This window comes from Lycium barbarum, chromosome 1 (genome assembly GCF_019175385.1).
Source record: "Lycium barbarum isolate Lr01 chromosome 1, ASM1917538v2, whole genome shotgun sequence".
In the NCBI taxonomy this organism is placed as follows: domain Eukaryota; kingdom Viridiplantae; phylum Streptophyta; class Magnoliopsida; order Solanales; family Solanaceae; genus Lycium; species Lycium barbarum.
This window is the reverse complement of record NC_083337.1, coordinates 143,593,802-143,607,240: the sequence shown is the minus strand read 5'-3', so window position 1 is coordinate 143,607,240 and position 13,439 is coordinate 143,593,802. Positions and strand designations below refer to the sequence as shown.

At 32.4% G+C, this 13,439-nt stretch overlaps 1 protein-coding gene across 1 annotated transcript; it reads left to right on the top strand.

The window, feature by feature from the left end:
- The first annotated feature begins 9,057 nt into the window (after nt 1-9,057).
- On the top strand, nt 9,058-11,717 carry LOC132641392 (photosystem II 22 kDa protein, chloroplastic). The gene is made up of 4 exons (XM_060358374.1): nt 9,058-9,361; nt 9,503-9,619; nt 10,534-10,783; nt 11,380-11,717. Exons 1-4 carry the CDS (start codon nt 9,146-9,148, stop codon nt 11,622-11,624), a joined length of 828 nt encoding a protein of 275 aa, XP_060214357.1. The 5' UTR covers nt 9,058-9,145; the 3' UTR covers nt 11,625-11,717.
- Nucleotides 11,718-13,439: the final 1,722 nt, after the last annotated feature.

Genomic DNA, 13,439 nt, shown 5'->3' with positions numbered 1-13,439 from the left:
CGTTTGCAAAAGTGCATCTTGACCCCTTGCTTCTTCCTCCATGCGGATTCGCATAATCAACGTCTCAAGAGAGGTTTCCTTTTGTTTGTGGCGCATAGTTTTTTGAAATTCCTTCCATGAAGGTGGAAGTTTATCTATTATGCCACAAACAATAAGGTTATCTCCAATTTTTATCTCCTCGGACCTGAGCTCTCCAACGATCATTATAAAATCTTGGGCTTGGTCTACCACTGATTTGTTGTTCACCATTTGGAAACGAAAAAATCTACTAGCAGCATATTTTTTCGCTCCAGCCTCCTCGGTATCATATTTACTCTGCAACGCTTTTCAAATTTTCTTTGCAGTAGAGTAAGTTCTATCATAATAATCATAAAAATTATCTGATAGACAATTAAGTAAATAATACCGACACTTGTATGAATCTTCATCGTACTTTTCAGTTTTTTCTTGAAGAGAAATAAGTTCTTCATCATTCATGGAAGCATTGTCTATTTTATTTGGATTCTTCTCAGTTAACACATAAGAAACATTGAGAAGGCTTAAGTAGAAAAGTACTTTGTCCTTCCATCTCTTAAAATGAGTACCGTTGAACCGAAATGGCTTGTTAAGATCTCCTACTTTGACATCCGTCGATTTTTCAATTGTAGCCATTTGAATCTCCTTAAAATTGTTGGTGATATTACAATGAAATTACAGTTACAATTGAAAAATAAAAATGAAGAAATAAAAATTCCTTCGACTGAGGCGCGGATATCTCGCTCTCTTTAAGGAGATTCAAGCCCACTGCAGCAAATTTACCGGTCCAGCAGTAAGTCTTTCTGACTTGTCCCCTCCAAGATACAACAACCCGATCACGTCGTATAACTCAACAAACTCTGGACAAGATGTTGAGTCCAAAGCTCCACCAAAAAGAAGAACACCTTCCTTCAACTAATAAACTCTTTTATTTTTTTTTCTTTCCTCACTTTTTATGAACTCTTCAAAGGATATATATTTTCTTCTCTACACCCACAAGTAAATGATTGATAGCTATTTATTGGTGAATAGGTGAATAATATCATCCTTATAATAATAGATGAAAAGGTATGGTTTTGTGGGATATTTAACTTATATAATGTACAAGAAAAATAATGGTCACATTTTAGTTACTTTATACCAAAAAAAAAAAACGTGAGAATTTGATATCAAATTTTGTCTCTTTGTGGCTGCCTAACAGAAAAAGAGTTACATGGCATTATTGCCATTAACTGATGATACCAAATTTGTCTCTTTGTGGCTGCAATTTAATATATTGATATCTAATATTAAAATGTTCAAAACACTTACAGAAATAATAGACCAATTTGATTAACAAATAGGTATTTGGAATTTTGGATCCAAAATCTACGACTAAATCGAACCTATAGTTTCACTTAACACGAAGTATTTAAATGCAAATAATTAAAAAAAAATTGGATATTGTAATCTTAAATTAAAGGTGTGTATATCATTTTCAACAATTCACTTTGATAATTTTAGTCTTAAACATGTATCTCATTTTTGCCTTCTTTTCTCTTAGCTCAATACATTGATAGCCCCTTAAACCTGCCGGCAAATGTCATTCAGACACTCAAACTACAGTTTGTTTCAATTGAGCACCTGAACACTTGAAAAGTGTTCTTAAATCATCATTTGTCGGGTAAAACCAACCTAATATTAGTACATGCTAATCATATCAAGTAAAGAAAACTGCCAGCCTGATACAAAATTTTCATGAACAATAAAAAAGATTTTATACTTTAAACTGTCAAGAAATAGTGCAAAGAGTTCTATCAAAAATATATAATACCTCAAGAGAGAAGTGGTTTCCTCTCACCCGGGATTGTCATCAAAATCTCTCGAAAGGTATTTGTCGTGGCCATCTCATTAGAGTATGTACCATCATCAGTGTTAAGACAAATATGTCAACCAGAAGATGGAAAGAAATTAGATAGATACATAGATAAATGGTAGAATAAATTGAACAATAGAGTAAATTCACTCCCCAAATTTGGAGTGACAAATCGAATTTAACAAAAAATATAAATGAGAGAAACGGACCCTTTTGTCTATCTTCGCATCTCATGCCCTCATTTTTTAGAAGCTTCGCCTTTTGTTCTCCGCCTAATCCGAATAGCACCTACATCCACACTCAACCTGAAAAGAAGTGCAAAGACATATAAGTATTAATATTGGAGCTAATTAAAGCACTCGGAGAACATCAAAATTAGTCGACTTGAATAAGAATTGGACCCTGAAGTCTACAACAAAAGGTTATCGCGTAGTAGAATAGGGATTGCAGGTGGAATACGAAGAAGACTACGCATATCACATAAAGGTTGAAAGGACAAAAAAAGGTTAAAATGAACGGTAGCTGTTGTGGTAATAATTTTACAGTTGTGACACTGTAGGCATCAAATACAAACTCAGCTGCAATCTAGATGAGATCATCAAATAATGAGGCATGCAACTCTCACTAACACTACCTTTTCATGATACAATATTAATAAATTAACACAAGACAACCTTAAATGAATTAACCTCACACATTCTGCTTCTCATTCTCTAACATCACACAACCAAATACAACACCACAAAAATAAATTCGTCTAGAGTAAACTAAAAATAAATGTTAGCTAGGATTAAACAGTAGCCTGCTAAAATTTTGTTTGGGACCAAGGCACATCTACATTGCTCAAGAGTTAAAAAGGACAAGCAACTTGAGTGTCATATTAACGGGTTCAAGGAAAACAAACCAAGACATAACCTTACAAAATGAAGGAACCAGTAGAAGTAATGGAAAACGTTCTCGAGAATGGTGGTTCTAAGTTTCTGAAAAGAATCAGTCCCTATTAATTTGTTTCAACAAAACTCCATATAAACAATAGATTGAAAATAAAACTATTACCATTACAATCACGTTGAAGGTATTTGTCTCATCAAAAAAGCCCATGGAGTAGAATGAGGATTTGAAGGTGTGCTTCTGTTTAGCATTATCCTTGATGTTTATGTTGGAATTGATGACAAGCAACAACAATCTAAAATAGCTTCTTCATCACCTTGCATGGCTGCTTCAATTCGATCAAGACAGAAGAAGAGAAATTTAAGTTTGAGTACTAGAACTCTCAGTCAACGAAATCTAGTCCTAAACGAGAAAAGGACAGAAAGGACGTGTGGAACAAATCCCACCATTCATCACACTCTTGATGGAATAAATAGCAACCGTTGGATGGCACAGTGACAACTATTGAATAGCACGTGAGCAGCACAATATTTAGCATAGAATGGAATAAAATTAGTTACATAGTTATAATTACATGTATAGGATTGAGACAAGTGTATAGCTAGGATTGCTCTTTGTTTATTTATTTTGTCTTATTCTTTGTACAAAATACTTGTATAAAAGATGATCATGGATGATCAATGAAATACACAGAAAATTCTCCATTTGTCTTCTTCAATTTTCAGCATGGTATCAGAGCAATGAAGCTCGATCCATTTCTCAGAAGACAAATTTATCATTCTCATCAAAATACAATCTGATTTATCGAAACAAACAAAATGGTTGAAGGATCTACTACTGCTACTGTTGATGCAACAAACACCATGACTTTTGATTTCAATCACCCATATCATCTCACTTCTTTTGATACACCTCGAGTAAACCTCATCAATACTGTTTTTTATGGTAGAAGTTTTCCAGGTTGGAGAAGATCAATCCTTATAGCTCTTTCTGCAAAGAAGAAGCTAGGGTTTATCAATGGAACTTGTAAGAATCCATATCCTAATTCACCAGAGTACTTACAGTGGTCTTGTTGTAATGACATGGTGACTGCTTGGTTGTTGAACTCACTATCAAAGGATATTGCTGATAGTGTTATGTACTCAAATTCAGCAAAAGAGATTTGGTATAGCCGGCAACAGAGGTTTGGAAAATCAAATGGAGCAAAACTATACCATTTGCAAAAGGAACTAAGTGTATCAGTTTAGAGTAATTCAAACATATCGGGTTACTTCACAAAACTTACGAGGATTTGGGATGAATTAGACGCACTAAATTCTGATATTGCGTGCACTTGCACCTGTGATGGAAAAGTAAAAATAACTACATCTATCCAGGATCAAAGGTTCATTTTATAATGGGTTTGAATGATATTTATACTCAGGCTAGGGGAAACATTTTGATGATAAAACCCCTGCCTAGCATGGACGCTGCTTACTCACTGTTACTTCAGGATGAAAATCAAAGAGAAATACACATGAGTGCACAAGTTTTTTCCAGATTCATTTTCTTTTATGGTGACTAATCAAGGGAAACCTAACTATAAGGGTTAAGGACAGTCTTCTAGGATCTCAAATTATCCCAGGCCTGGAAATTATCCTCAAAATTATCCAAGGCCTGCAAACCATCCTGGAAATTATCCTCAGAGTTATTCAAGGCCTGCAAACTACCCTCAGAAGTTTGCAAACAGTTATCCAAAATTTAAAGGAAAAAAGAGCAAGTATGATCCTGATGCAACTTGCACTTATTGTCTCAGAACAGGACATCTAGTAGATGATTGCTACAGGCTCATTGGATTCCTAGATGATTTTTAATTCACCAAAGGAAAGAATTCTCAAACTACACCCATTATTTAAAAAATTTGAGGGCTAAAGATAAAGGATTTATTATTCTCACCCTTGAGACACCCTAGTTAATATTACGTAGGATATGTCGTCTTTAGAGATTAACCGATGTACAAAAGTAAAGCAGTAAATTTATAAGTCACCTCAAAATATTTTTGCACGCATAAAACGTTACACCTATGACCTATCACTGTTCACGTAGTCTTTTATGATGACGTATATTTTGTATATTTATGATAAATATATTACATGTAATTTTGGATGAAAATGATTAAATTAATTGTAACGGAAAACAAAGAAGTAGACAAAAGGTTGCAATTAAGAATGAAAATGATTAAATTAATTCTAACACACACAAAAAAAAAAAGGAATTTGAAACCTCACCTGCTGATTCTTAGGTGTTTTAATTGGATAGAGTCATTTTTTAAATGCAAATACATGAAAATTTATTTTTTATATCGGTTAAACTTGTCAAAAATTTATTTCGTAAGCAAATTTTTTCATAACTGCATGAAGCACGGGTAAATTTACTAGTTAATCATATCAAGCTCAGCTATCAATTGTGCTTACCCATCAACTTTAACTAATTACCACGTGGTTAAAATTTGTTTTATACAACAAATCAAATATTAAATAGAAGAAATATTACTATCGTTGTTGTATCATACTCAGTACAATACAAGTCTATGTAACATACAACCAGAGGCGGAGCCAGGATTTGAGGCTGTGAGTTCGGGATTCTAATTCGTTTAAGTTACAGGATTCTAAATTAACAATTTATACATATTCAATGATTTTTTCAAGACAAATACAGGGTTTAGACCAAAATTACCGGGTTCGACCGAACCCCCTACTACCATGCCAGCTCCGCCCCTGCATACAACATTAAATTGACTCAATCACTCCCTCTCAAACCTTCCTTAAACTTCCAAATTCTCCCCCAACTGTCTCTAACGTCAAGGGATGTATACCTATTGAACTTATGCATTTGAATTATGAGAATCAGAAGAAGTTTTGTTAGGGTTTGTCCTGAATTTTTTATCTTATTTGGATTCTATCAAAATTGTGTTTTATTTTAAAAATGTTTTCTTGGTAGAAAAAGTTTTCTTTATGGAAAGGCACTCTACCATGTTTATCACTTTTCTTGGAGGAGAAGTTTTGCACTTCTATAAATTGAGGATATTGTCTTCAAGTAAGAACACAATAACATTCACAATGAAGTCGTTAAGAAAGTTTTGTTTAAGGGAGATTATTCTCTTTACAGTTTTTAGATGCATTTTATATTAGTTTTCTCATATGTAGCTCAATTGGCCAAATCATATTAGAATATTATGCTCTTTTAGTATATTTTTATTTATCGTCTGATTTATCGTCGTTAAAAGTTTTCAATTGTTAACTTCCGCATGACACCCTATTATTTCAATCTCAACAAGTGGTAACATAGCCAGTTGTTCAGTCAATGATTCAACGAGGTTGAATATAGGTTCAAGGCGGATTCAAATCAAGAGCAATCAATTTCACGATAACGAAGATTTTATCCGGAGTACTACAATGTGGAGATGAATTTTCAACCATATTTGCAACATCTCTGCGGCTGCATCTTTAAAAATAAAGCAAACACATTTTAAATCAATTTTTAGTCCATAATATTTTTTAACCTATGAATATTATGTGAAGGAGAATCAAGATTATTTTGTCAGAAAACTCAGGTCAAGAAAAGATTTGTTAGAGTTTGTCCTGAATAACCTACCTGATTTGGATTCTACCAAAACTGTATTTACTTCAAAAAGGATTTCGTAATAGAAAATGTTTTCTTTATGGAAAAGGACTATACCATGTTTATCACTTTTTTTTTGGAGGAGAAGTTTTGCACTTCTATAAATTGAGGATATTCCATTCAAATAAGAACACAATAGCATCGTTAAGAAAATTTTGTTTAAGGGAAGATTATTCTCTCTACAGTTCTCATATATATTTTATATTAGTTTTTTCATATTTAGGTCAATTAGTCAAACCATATTAGAATATTATGTTCTTTTAGTATACTTTTATTTGTCGTCTCTTATTTATCGCCGTTAAAGGTTTTTAATTGTTAGCGTCCGCATGACGTCCTATTATTTTGATCCCAATAAATTTTTCTCAGTCTTAAAAAGTCATATATAATCTTCTTTCCTTGATCAATTATTCAATAGCTTGTCCATCTCCGATATGAAAATATCTTATGGATTTAATGTGATAGTATCACTCTAAGTTGGGTAAATGTCATTTTTCGCCACCAATTCTTGATTCTCTCCTAAATTTTGCAGGTGCAACTTCTAAAGAAGTGTGGGAGGGATAATTTACCCTCTCTCTAAACATTTTTTTTTATTTGAATACTCTTTAATATTGACATTCATCACACTCTTGATGACCTAAAGTTATAAAAATTGACATGACATGAGCAAAATCATGAGATATGATCAAGAGTGCTTTTGGTATGTTATATATCAAAATTATTTTCGAAATTTGGTGTTGAATCAAATATAATTATATAAAATGAAATAAAAAGAGTACGTGTTAATAGTATTAGTTTTAGAATACGGAATCACCTCCTTGCACTCAATACGGAATCATCTCCTTGCACTCTTTCTCTCCCTTTCATGTTGGGGATGAAAACCGGAAAACAAATCAAATAAAAAGTTTCAGTTACTGATATTGGTTTGAATTTACGATTTAGTTGACAACTTTTTGTTTCTTTTCTTTTTTTGGAAAAACAAGTCAAATCTATCGAGGAAAAAATATTGAAATAATACATATTACTACTACAAAAAACACATGACAGTATTGAATTGAAAAAAACAATACATGAGGGTGTGGTGGCAGCTGGAAACATTGCGTCCTCACAATTTCTCCCGTCACATTGTGGTTCACAATTTCCTTTAGTCGTTGGACATTCCACATGTGATTACAGCTGTACATCTTTGCGACCGCATATCACAGCAAGAAGACCTATGTTCTTACACGGGATGGAAATAAAGGCTACTAAGATTGGAATTTACGACCTAAGTACCAAGTAAACTTTTACAGAAAATACCGCAAGTTAAATTCCACTAGACACGTATCATTTTCTTTTTTGGTTGTACTGAGTGATTGAAAATATTTCGACATAATTCAAATATTATTTACAATGTGTTTAATGCGCATTTTCTACGACATTTTTTTTTGTAGGCAATGTTTTACGATACCAGCTACCCTTGCTTCAGTTTAAGTGACATTTCTTTCATTTTGAGTCTATTACCAAAAAATAATAATTTTATTTTAAAAGTAACTTATCTTTATATTTTTATGTTTAATAACATAATTTTATAGTTTGAATATTATGACATATGGTTTGAAATAATATTACTTTTAAAAAAAATTTATCTTTAAATTTTTATTTTTAATAACATAATCTTATATTTCGAAATATAAGATTACAATTTCTTATTTTTTTTAAATATTTATGTCCAATCATACACCTGTTGTAGAAAAAAAAACGAAAGAGGATGATGACGGGAGCAAAATGGCAGGATGAGAAATACTCTTCCCAAGGTGTGACCCAGAGCCTGTTTGAATGGGCTTAAAAAAACAGCTTATAAGCTGCTTTAGATAAGCTAAGCTAAGCGGGCTCAATTATTTTTTTGGACTTATTTTAAACACAAAATGGCTTTAAACTGGCCAGTCAAACACTCAAAAAAAAATTGAAAACAACTTATAAGCTGTTTTCAGCAACTTATAAGCCAATCCAAACGGGCTCCTAGTGGTAAACGAAAGGAATTGAGAATCATAAGGTCTTAAGTTCAAATTTCAAAATAAGCCAATAGAACATTAGGCGTCTAATTTGTATGTCCAAGTATCGATGGACAAAGTTATTTGATACGTGCATGTACTGGTGAAAATAGCAGGTATTCTGTAAAACTAGTCAGCGTGCACGCCAAATTAACTTGGATACCTTGATTATCATTAGAAAACAAAACAGAAAACGATAAAAAAAATGTCCGTAATGTATTAGAAGTGATTTAAATTTTCCCTCTTTTTACTTATTTGACCACATTATTTTTAACGTTAAATTTTGAATTAAAAATATTCCTCCTTCCACCCATTCAACCATTTTTTTATTTTTTTATTTTGACAACCCTGTTGGAACCCAATTAACCTTTATGGTTACTTCACAATTTAAACCATAAATAGCACACAGTATCTATGTTGACATGATTTTAGAAGCAAGATCCAACCAAAAACACACGAAAATAGGGACATTAGTCCTTACAAGCGCACAAAGTGCATAGGTAGACGTGGTTGCTCTATCGACTCTCACTTTCTATCCACGATCAGTGATAAAAAAATCTCAGCCTCAAATTAATGGACACCATTCCTTTTCTATAAAATAACAAGATATCTTATAAAGAATTAATTGAACTGAATTCTAGTACATCTTCTTCCTCAAAACTCAAAGGGAATTAAAGTTGTCAAGAAGCTAGCAATGGCTCAAACAATGTTGTTGACAGCCAATGCCAAAGTTGATTTAAGGAGTAAAGAATCTTTAGTTGATAGACTAAAACCTACGCCTTTGTCTTCTTTCTTCTTGCCTTCTCTTCCTTTGAAATTTTCTTCATCTTCTGTTTCTACTTCTTCTTCAAATTTCACAAGTACTACTGTTGCTCTATTCAAGTCAAAAGCCAAAGCTCCTGCCAAAAAGGTTAGCTAGAAGAATATTTTTTTGTTAAACTAAAGTAACTGATCTATGTGTGAAAACTTTGTATTAATTACCCGTTTAATTTGGAAACTTTGTATTAATTTGCTGAATTCTACTTATTTATTTATTTTTGAATTTTGGCAGGTTGAACCAAAGTCAAAGGAGAAGGTTGAGGACGGAATTTTCGGAACCTCAGGAGGAATTGGTTTCACTAAGCAAAATGAGCTCTTTGTTGGTCGTGTTGCTATGATTGGTTTTGCGGTGAGTATTACCGTTAATAAGTTAATTACTCCTATAAATTTTTTTAGAATGGTTCATAAATAAAAATAAGAGATGATATTTTCATTATCCTATAATAAAGGTTCAATATTAAATCAGTACATAGGTAGACAGATAATAAGTCGCATCCCAAGGCCGATGTTTTATTATATTGAACAGGCAACGGATAACGTGGTCTCACTTCCTAAGAAAATTATCTTGACTCACAGCATGCACCACCACATGTGAATTTACCGTACTTAAGTGATAAAATAATATAAAAATAGATTTAATTTATACAATAAGAGTTAAATGATAAATTTTATGTGAGAGATTACACTGGACTTGTGTACTTGTTATTTCCGTGGTGCATTCGCAAAAAGTATTAAGTGAATGGATAAAAATTATCCATATACTGTGTCGGTGTATACTAGTTAAACTCGTAAATATCCTTTGAGTTTATGTTTATGTGCCAAAGAAATATTAAATATCCTTTATGTTTTCTTCTCTGGAGTAGTACTAAACAACGTTTCTAATTTTCATTTAAGGAACCTACAAATGACTTAAAAAGTACTTTTGACACCTTTTCTTTCCTCCTTGTCATTTTCAGCGAAGAGAAAAATATTTTTATTAATACTTTTTTAGTAATTTTATCCTTATCATCAAGTAATTATTATTTCTCAATTTTATTGGAGTATCAGTAGTCAAATTTGACTTTTCAAAGGATAGTAATGGTAATTTAGTAAAATAAATACTACTAACTTAATTTATATTTTTTTAAAGGGAATGTAAAATGCACAAGTAAAAAAGAAACGGAAAGTACTAAAATATCAGTGATATTGCTTTCTTATGGAGCTAGTACTACATTTTGCACCACTATTGATAACGTTTTGAATGTTCTGTATATGTATGTATAGGCATCTTTGTTGGGAGAAGCAATAACAGGAAAGGGTATTTTGTCACAATTGAATCTTGAAACTGGAATTCCAATCTATGAAGCAGAGCCACTTCTATTGTTCTTCATCCTATTCAATCTTCTTGGAGCTATTGGAGCTTTGGGAGACAGAGGCAAATTTGTTGATGACCCTGCCCCTCCAACTGGTCTTGAAAAGGCTGTTATCCCTCCTGGCAAAAGCTTTAAGTCTGCTTTGGGACTCAGGGAAGGAGGTAAATCTCTTGATGAGTATTAATTGGTAATCTGTTAAAAGTGGTAATTAACTTATTATCCATGCTAATTAAACTAACTGATAATATAAAAACAAACTCTTGTACTATCCGTGTATACAATAGTCAAACTATATAACCGCGCTGTTTATCCCGATACTTTTTGGCTTGCAAATTGATGTTATGAAAAACATATAATATAATATAAAAATCAGTTTTAAAGAAAACTTAATTATTATAGAGGGTGACTGCATAACTTAAATCATTTTCTTAATGTTATTTGACTATATTATTTGTGGAATAATTTCATTTGAACCCCCTCGAGTTCTTAGATGGCTAAAATGACATCCATCAAAAAGAAATTACTTACACCTCCATCCCATTTCTTGTGATGCTGCTACACAAATATTATGATATGTGTAAGACTATAAGTTTCAAAATTTGAAACGGAGGGAATGCTATTTTATAGTATTTGACTGGGTTTCAAGGATCAACTTGTGAAACCATAAACATGTACACTGTGCAAGAGGTTAACAAAATATTACTACTTATTATTCTTGTTTGGCCTTGAATTTAATGAAAGCTTTGGATATATGCAGGTCCATTGTTTGGATTCACAAAGGCAAATGAGCTGTTTGTAGGAAGATTGGCACAACTTGGAATTGCATTCTCCATTATAGGAGAAATTATCACAGGGAAAGGAGCATTGGCACAACTGAACTTTGAGACAGGTGTCCCAATCAATGAGATAGAGCCCCTTTTGTTGTTTAACATTGCCTTCTTCTTCTTTGCTGCCATTAATCCTGGAACTGGCAAATTTATCACCGATGAGGAAGAAGACTGAGCAACCTAGACTAGACTAGTACTTTTTGTGTGACTTTTGTGTAGTTCTTCTAAGAAAGAAACTTCCCTTTAAATTTCTTCAAAGTTGTGTGCACTCTCCATCCTGATTTTCTATTTAATTTCCAGAAAATGAGTAATTTAAAATTACACTACCGGTGTGGTGGAAAGATAAAGGTTTATATATCTTACCCGTGGTTTGAACCCTGAGAATGAAGCCCTTTTTGATAGGGCACAAAAACTCATGTACTGTTCAAATTCACACTAATCAACCAATAAATTCCAGACCCCGAATAATTAAAAATTATTTTAAAATGCAAATGATTTGAATTACGACTATTGTGATGACAAAAACTAATAAAGGGAGAAAAGAAAACCTTCTTTTGTTCATTTAACAGCGCGAAATGCCATCTTGTCTAGTAAGAAATGCAAGATTGAATCTCTGACAAAATCTTGACTAAGCTTGAGAATGGAACTGTCTTTGGAAGGTCGCTAAAACTCCTATATTACTTGATTTCAGACATTTGATCAATGGATTTCAAACACCGAAGGGTTAAAAAGATAATCTAAAATACAAATTATTGGATTTTAAAAAGCACGGTAAATGACTATTGTGATGAGACAACTATCAAAGGGAGAAAAACACCTTTTATGCATTTAACAGTGAAAACACAACATGTTTTACTATGTGCCTCACACATCTTTTTTGTGAGACAAAAAAGAAGACCCACATTTTACACTTTTGGGTCCACATATTTTAGGTCCACTTTTTTATCTCACAAAAAAGAACCCCACACAACTAATATCAGTTGTGTGAGGCACATATTAAAAAAATTCGTGAAAACACTGCTATTTTATAACAAAAATGTACCAGGTCGACGAATTATTTATTAGAAAAATCTGCACAAGAAACAATACTAACTTGTAGACATAATGAGCCTGTTTGGATGGGCTTATGCCTAGGTGCAAACAACTTATAAGCTAAAAAAAATAAGTTGGATAGTCTAACTTATTTTTTTTGGCGTATAAGCTGTTTTCAGCTTATAAGTTGCTTTTGATAAGCTAAGTCAAATGGACCCAATTATTTTTTTGAGCTTATTTTAAGCACAAAATGACTCTAAGCTGGTCAGTCAAATACTCAAAAAAGCTGAAAACAGCTTATAAGCAACTTATAAGTCAATCCAAACGGGCTCAATTTCTCAAAAGAAAAATGTACTTTATGAAATTTCATGACCAACTTTCTGAAAATTCTAATTACCTCTTATAGAAATTCTTAAATTTCCTTCTTACAGAGAACTAGAAAGGTCAAGAGAAACAAACTTGATTATAACAACATCAATTTAGTTGCCAGTCTTCTAAAGGAGGAGGTACAAAGGGATGAAAGAAGTAGATGAAGAATGATTAAAATCATCCTCTCTTTCTTTCTTTCTTGGCATTATTATTATTTTTAGAAGGGAATAAATGGTCTGTGATTAAAAATATTTGTACACTCAATTTTTAGTTGTTTCTTGAATTCATAAAATGAAGTAGTATTTTTGCTTTATATAGTAGGAGGTAGGGATGTTCAAAGAAAAAATCGCACTATATTTGAAACCTGAATTTAATCAACTTCATTTTTTATTAAGAAAACATAACATTTAATTTGGCTTGGCTTTAAAAAAAAAAAAAAAAGAATAAAATCTACAAAATATATGTATATTAAACTATTAGAATTTTTTTCTTTGGGCTCAACACCTAAATGGTCCAACTGATCTAATTCTCACTGGACAGGCCTTTGAGAGGTGGCTTTGGGCCTTTGCGATTGCAAATGGGCAATTGG

Coding starts and splice junctions, on each gene's coding strand:
- LOC132641392 (XM_060358374.1), top strand. CDS start 9,146: ATGGCTCAAACAATGTTGTTGACAGCCAATGCCAAAGTTGATTTAAGG. Junction 9,362..9,502: donor CCAAAGCTCCTGCCAAAAAG/GTTAGCTAGAAG, acceptor GAATTTTGGCAG/GTTGAACCAAAGTCAAAGGA. Junction 10,784..11,379: donor TTTGGGACTCAGGGAAGGAG/GTAAATCTCTTG, acceptor GGATATATGCAG/GTCCATTGTTTGGATTCACA.